A 3,417-nucleotide genomic window follows, 5' to 3' on the forward strand; every position below is an offset into this window, starting at 1 on the left:
GAAATTATAATTTTAGTTTAAATTTGTGTGTGTTTTTTTTTTCCTTCAAATAAGCACTCTGAAACTTGCTCATAGAATTATAAATTTTTTTTCTTCTTATTTTAAATTAAGTTTTTTTAAATCACAATATCAAATACATTTATTATATCTTTTAAAAACACATTATTTTTACAAAATTGTAATTTCAAACACACCCTTAAAAGTTGTCGATCACCCCAACTAAAAGCTTTGAAGGTGGCCGCACTACTTGAACATTTAAGAGCTTCAGGGTCACACGACTGCTACCTATACAATCACGGATGGTCATGACCATTTCCAATGTGTCTAGTTGCAACCACCCTTAATGCTCACTGTGAGTGGTCTCACGAAGAAATTTCTTTTTCAAAACGAAAAATGAACCAGTTTTAAAAGTAAATTAAGAAAAAACAAAACATAAACCCTTAGGGCGATTCTCATCATGGGAGAATATACAATTTTTTTTTTTTTTAGAGGAATGACTATTCCTAGCCATTCATGTAGAATGATTATTTTTAAGAATACTAAACAAATCAAATAGAATGATAATAAGTATTCTATTTCATTCTTAGACCCAATATTAATTATTGTTTATCAAACTTGATCTCTTAGTATTCACTCCCTCTGTTTAATTAATGATTTTAAAATACCAAGGGCCATTTAAGTTTATTGTTAATGCTCAATTGCTCATCATGAGTGGTCCACGACTTGGATTAGCTAAAATGTGGTCCCTTCAAGCTTTGGTTTTATAAAGATAGATAAGAATATTGTATCTATATATATTTTCTATGATTAACATAAATATATTAATACTTTTTTGGATTTTTTTTTTTAATTTTTAAATCATATTCCTAAGGTATTGTAATTGGTTTAATCAAATAAGTCTAAATAAATCATTGACGGGAATTAGTTATATATTGAAAAATTAGATACCATGGAGTGTGATTAGATCAATTGGATACAATTAAAGACTTTTTTTCTTTTTCTTTTTCTTTTTTTTAGGTGTACCTTTAAAAGACTTGATAGAATAGGCTGAGTACTCATGATTTGCTAACCCTAAAAACCCAAAGCTACAACATTTACAAAAAGATTTTGCCCTTAAAAAGACAACCATTTCTTCCCCTCTACATCACCCAAAAGATTACACGGTCATGATCAACAATTTTGTCAAAGATCCTGCCCCCCCCAGAACAGACGCTATCGATCAGTGGGACGCAACTCCCACTGATTGACAAGATCAGGACCTTTCATATGTCATCATCAAACAGCATCTTCCACATACTTAGCGGTTCCTCAAGTGAGTGTGCAGGGCTATTACCAATGCCTTCGCTACACCCAAATCTTCCTCTGGCTAAAGAAAAGCAAATCAACATAGATTAAATTAAATTAAATAGGCTATCAAAAGGCTAAGCCAAGCAGTCAAACGAAACAATCAAACAATCTTTTCCAGGACGACACCGTGACGCCCTCTGATCGCGTACACAATGCATAATCCAACGGCTATTAACCCTCCTATCAAATCCTCGAGATGTTGCACCCCCTTAATCAATGACCATCAAATCATCTCGTTCCAAATTACCCTTCACTACTTCCGTAATGCCATCCATATCCCTACCGAAGTAATTTTGATGGGTAGTTTAGACATTACGGAAGGTATATATCCTTCCTGCCCAGGAAAGACAAAACATGTAGTAAATAAGGGATTTCGGTCTAATCGATATTGACAGGAATATCTTTAAATCAAAATGAAATCTTTTTTCTCAAGAAAAATAATGGTTAATTAATAATTTATCATTTCTTTGGTAGTATATATACTGTTACATGCAAAATCGTCATTCTCCGTTTGTGCTTGTTTCGTCCCCGTTCAAAAACAACCAATATGGACGGGAAAGCCCTTCAAACCGTTCCGTTCTTTACCATTTCCGAACCGTTTCATGCACCGAAACCGTTAACGTTGCTCGCCGAAAAGCCGCGCTTTTACGGCTCTCACTTGTCCGGCGTTTCTGCAGACCTTTCTCTTTGTGGTGTTGACAACAAAGAAACGGAACCGGAAACGGAAACGGAAACGTCGCCGGTTCTTGACGGAATCGCTGCCGTTGTGGGTCAGCACGTCCTCTTCGGAGGTAACATTAACACCAACAAAAGTGTAAGCATCAGCTACAAGACCGATACGAAACGTTTCGGTGCCGAAACGGTGAAGGGTACTGGCGGAAACGTTGCGGTTCAGAAGAGCTATAGAGGGGTGAGGAAGAGGCCGTGGGGGAGGTGGTCGGCGGAGATACGCGACCGTATAGGGAGGTGCAGACACTGGCTGGGGACGTTCGACACGGCGGAGGATGCGGCGCGTGCGTATGACGCGGCGGCGAGGCGGCTGAGGGGGTCGAAAGCCCGAACCAACTTCGAAATCCCTTCGGTTCTGCCGCTAGTAATGTCATCGCCTTCAACATCTTCGTCTTCATCTTCGGAAGCTAAGAAGGTGAGCGCCAAGGCTAAGGCGGCGGCGCAGAGTGGGAGGAGGAAGTGCTCGGTGGTGACTTCGGTGGCTCAGCTTTTCAGCTCAAATGTTTGTAGTACTACAAGAGAAGGGAATGGGAACGGGAGCTTGGAGCTTGATTTGAAGCTGGGTGTGAATTTCGGCGGCAGAAGTTCTCCATCTATGCCTGTTTAGTGTTATGCATGCATACGTGTTTATTATGCCTTTTTTTTTTTTTTTTTTTGGTTCGTCTTTCTTGCTGATGGGCTGGATATATTTATCTATAACGCATATGCGTGAAAGAAGATACTTTTAGTGTTGTAGTTGGATGAAGATTCCAGCCCATGCTTTTGAGATCTAGGGCAACGAAGATGATGAATATATATATATATTTATAAATAGATACTTAAATGTACGGCAGTAAACCTTCAAGAAGGTGGTGTTTGTTTGTTTGTCAGTCTTTTTCTTATTTGGTTTTTGAAGAACATCTTCCAGCAACTTCCATGGAGTGCAGAGCCAATGTTGTAAGATTATTCTCTCTGCTGCAGTGCAAGTGCATACAATTTCTGGGATTCCACATTCCTATGGTGGAGTACTGCATGTTAAATAAAATAATGTTTGAGTTGGAGTGCATGGGTATGTAAAAACCGGTTTAACATTATAAATTATAAATATTAAACAAAATAATGTTTTAGAAACCGGTTTTTTTTTTTGTTTTTGCCAAATTAAATAACCTTAAGATGATTAATGAGGGCGGTTTGGCTAAAAAGGGTTGCGAACTACTCTTAGTAACTTGAGGTTTCTTAACCATGCAATCATGGCCAGCAATCTTCAAATGGTCATTGGTGGTTCAGATATTGGATATATATTGAGATGGTCTTTTTGTTGAAAGGGATACTTTGTATTGTTTGATGACAAGAAGTAAACAC

At 38.0% G+C, this 3,417-nt stretch overlaps 1 protein-coding gene across 1 annotated transcript; it reads left to right on the forward strand.

Annotated features, from left to right (window-relative positions):
• Positions 1-1,894: 1,894 nt before the first annotated feature.
• On the forward strand, positions 1,895-2,683 carry LOC132188012 (ethylene-responsive transcription factor ERF084). The gene has a single exon (XM_059602431.1). The coding sequence runs from the start codon at positions 1,895-1,897 to the stop codon at positions 2,681-2,683; it is 789 nt and encodes a 262-aa protein (XP_059458414.1).
• Positions 2,684-3,417: the final 734 nt, after the last annotated feature.

Source organism: Corylus avellana, chromosome ca7 (genome assembly GCF_901000735.1).
Source record: "Corylus avellana chromosome ca7, CavTom2PMs-1.0".
NCBI lineage: Eukaryota > Viridiplantae > Streptophyta > Magnoliopsida > Fagales > Betulaceae > Corylus > Corylus avellana.

Coding starts and splice junctions, on each gene's coding strand:
- LOC132188012 (XM_059602431.1), top strand. CDS start 1,895: ATGGACGGGAAAGCCCTTCAAACCGTTCCGTTCTTTACCATTTCCGAA.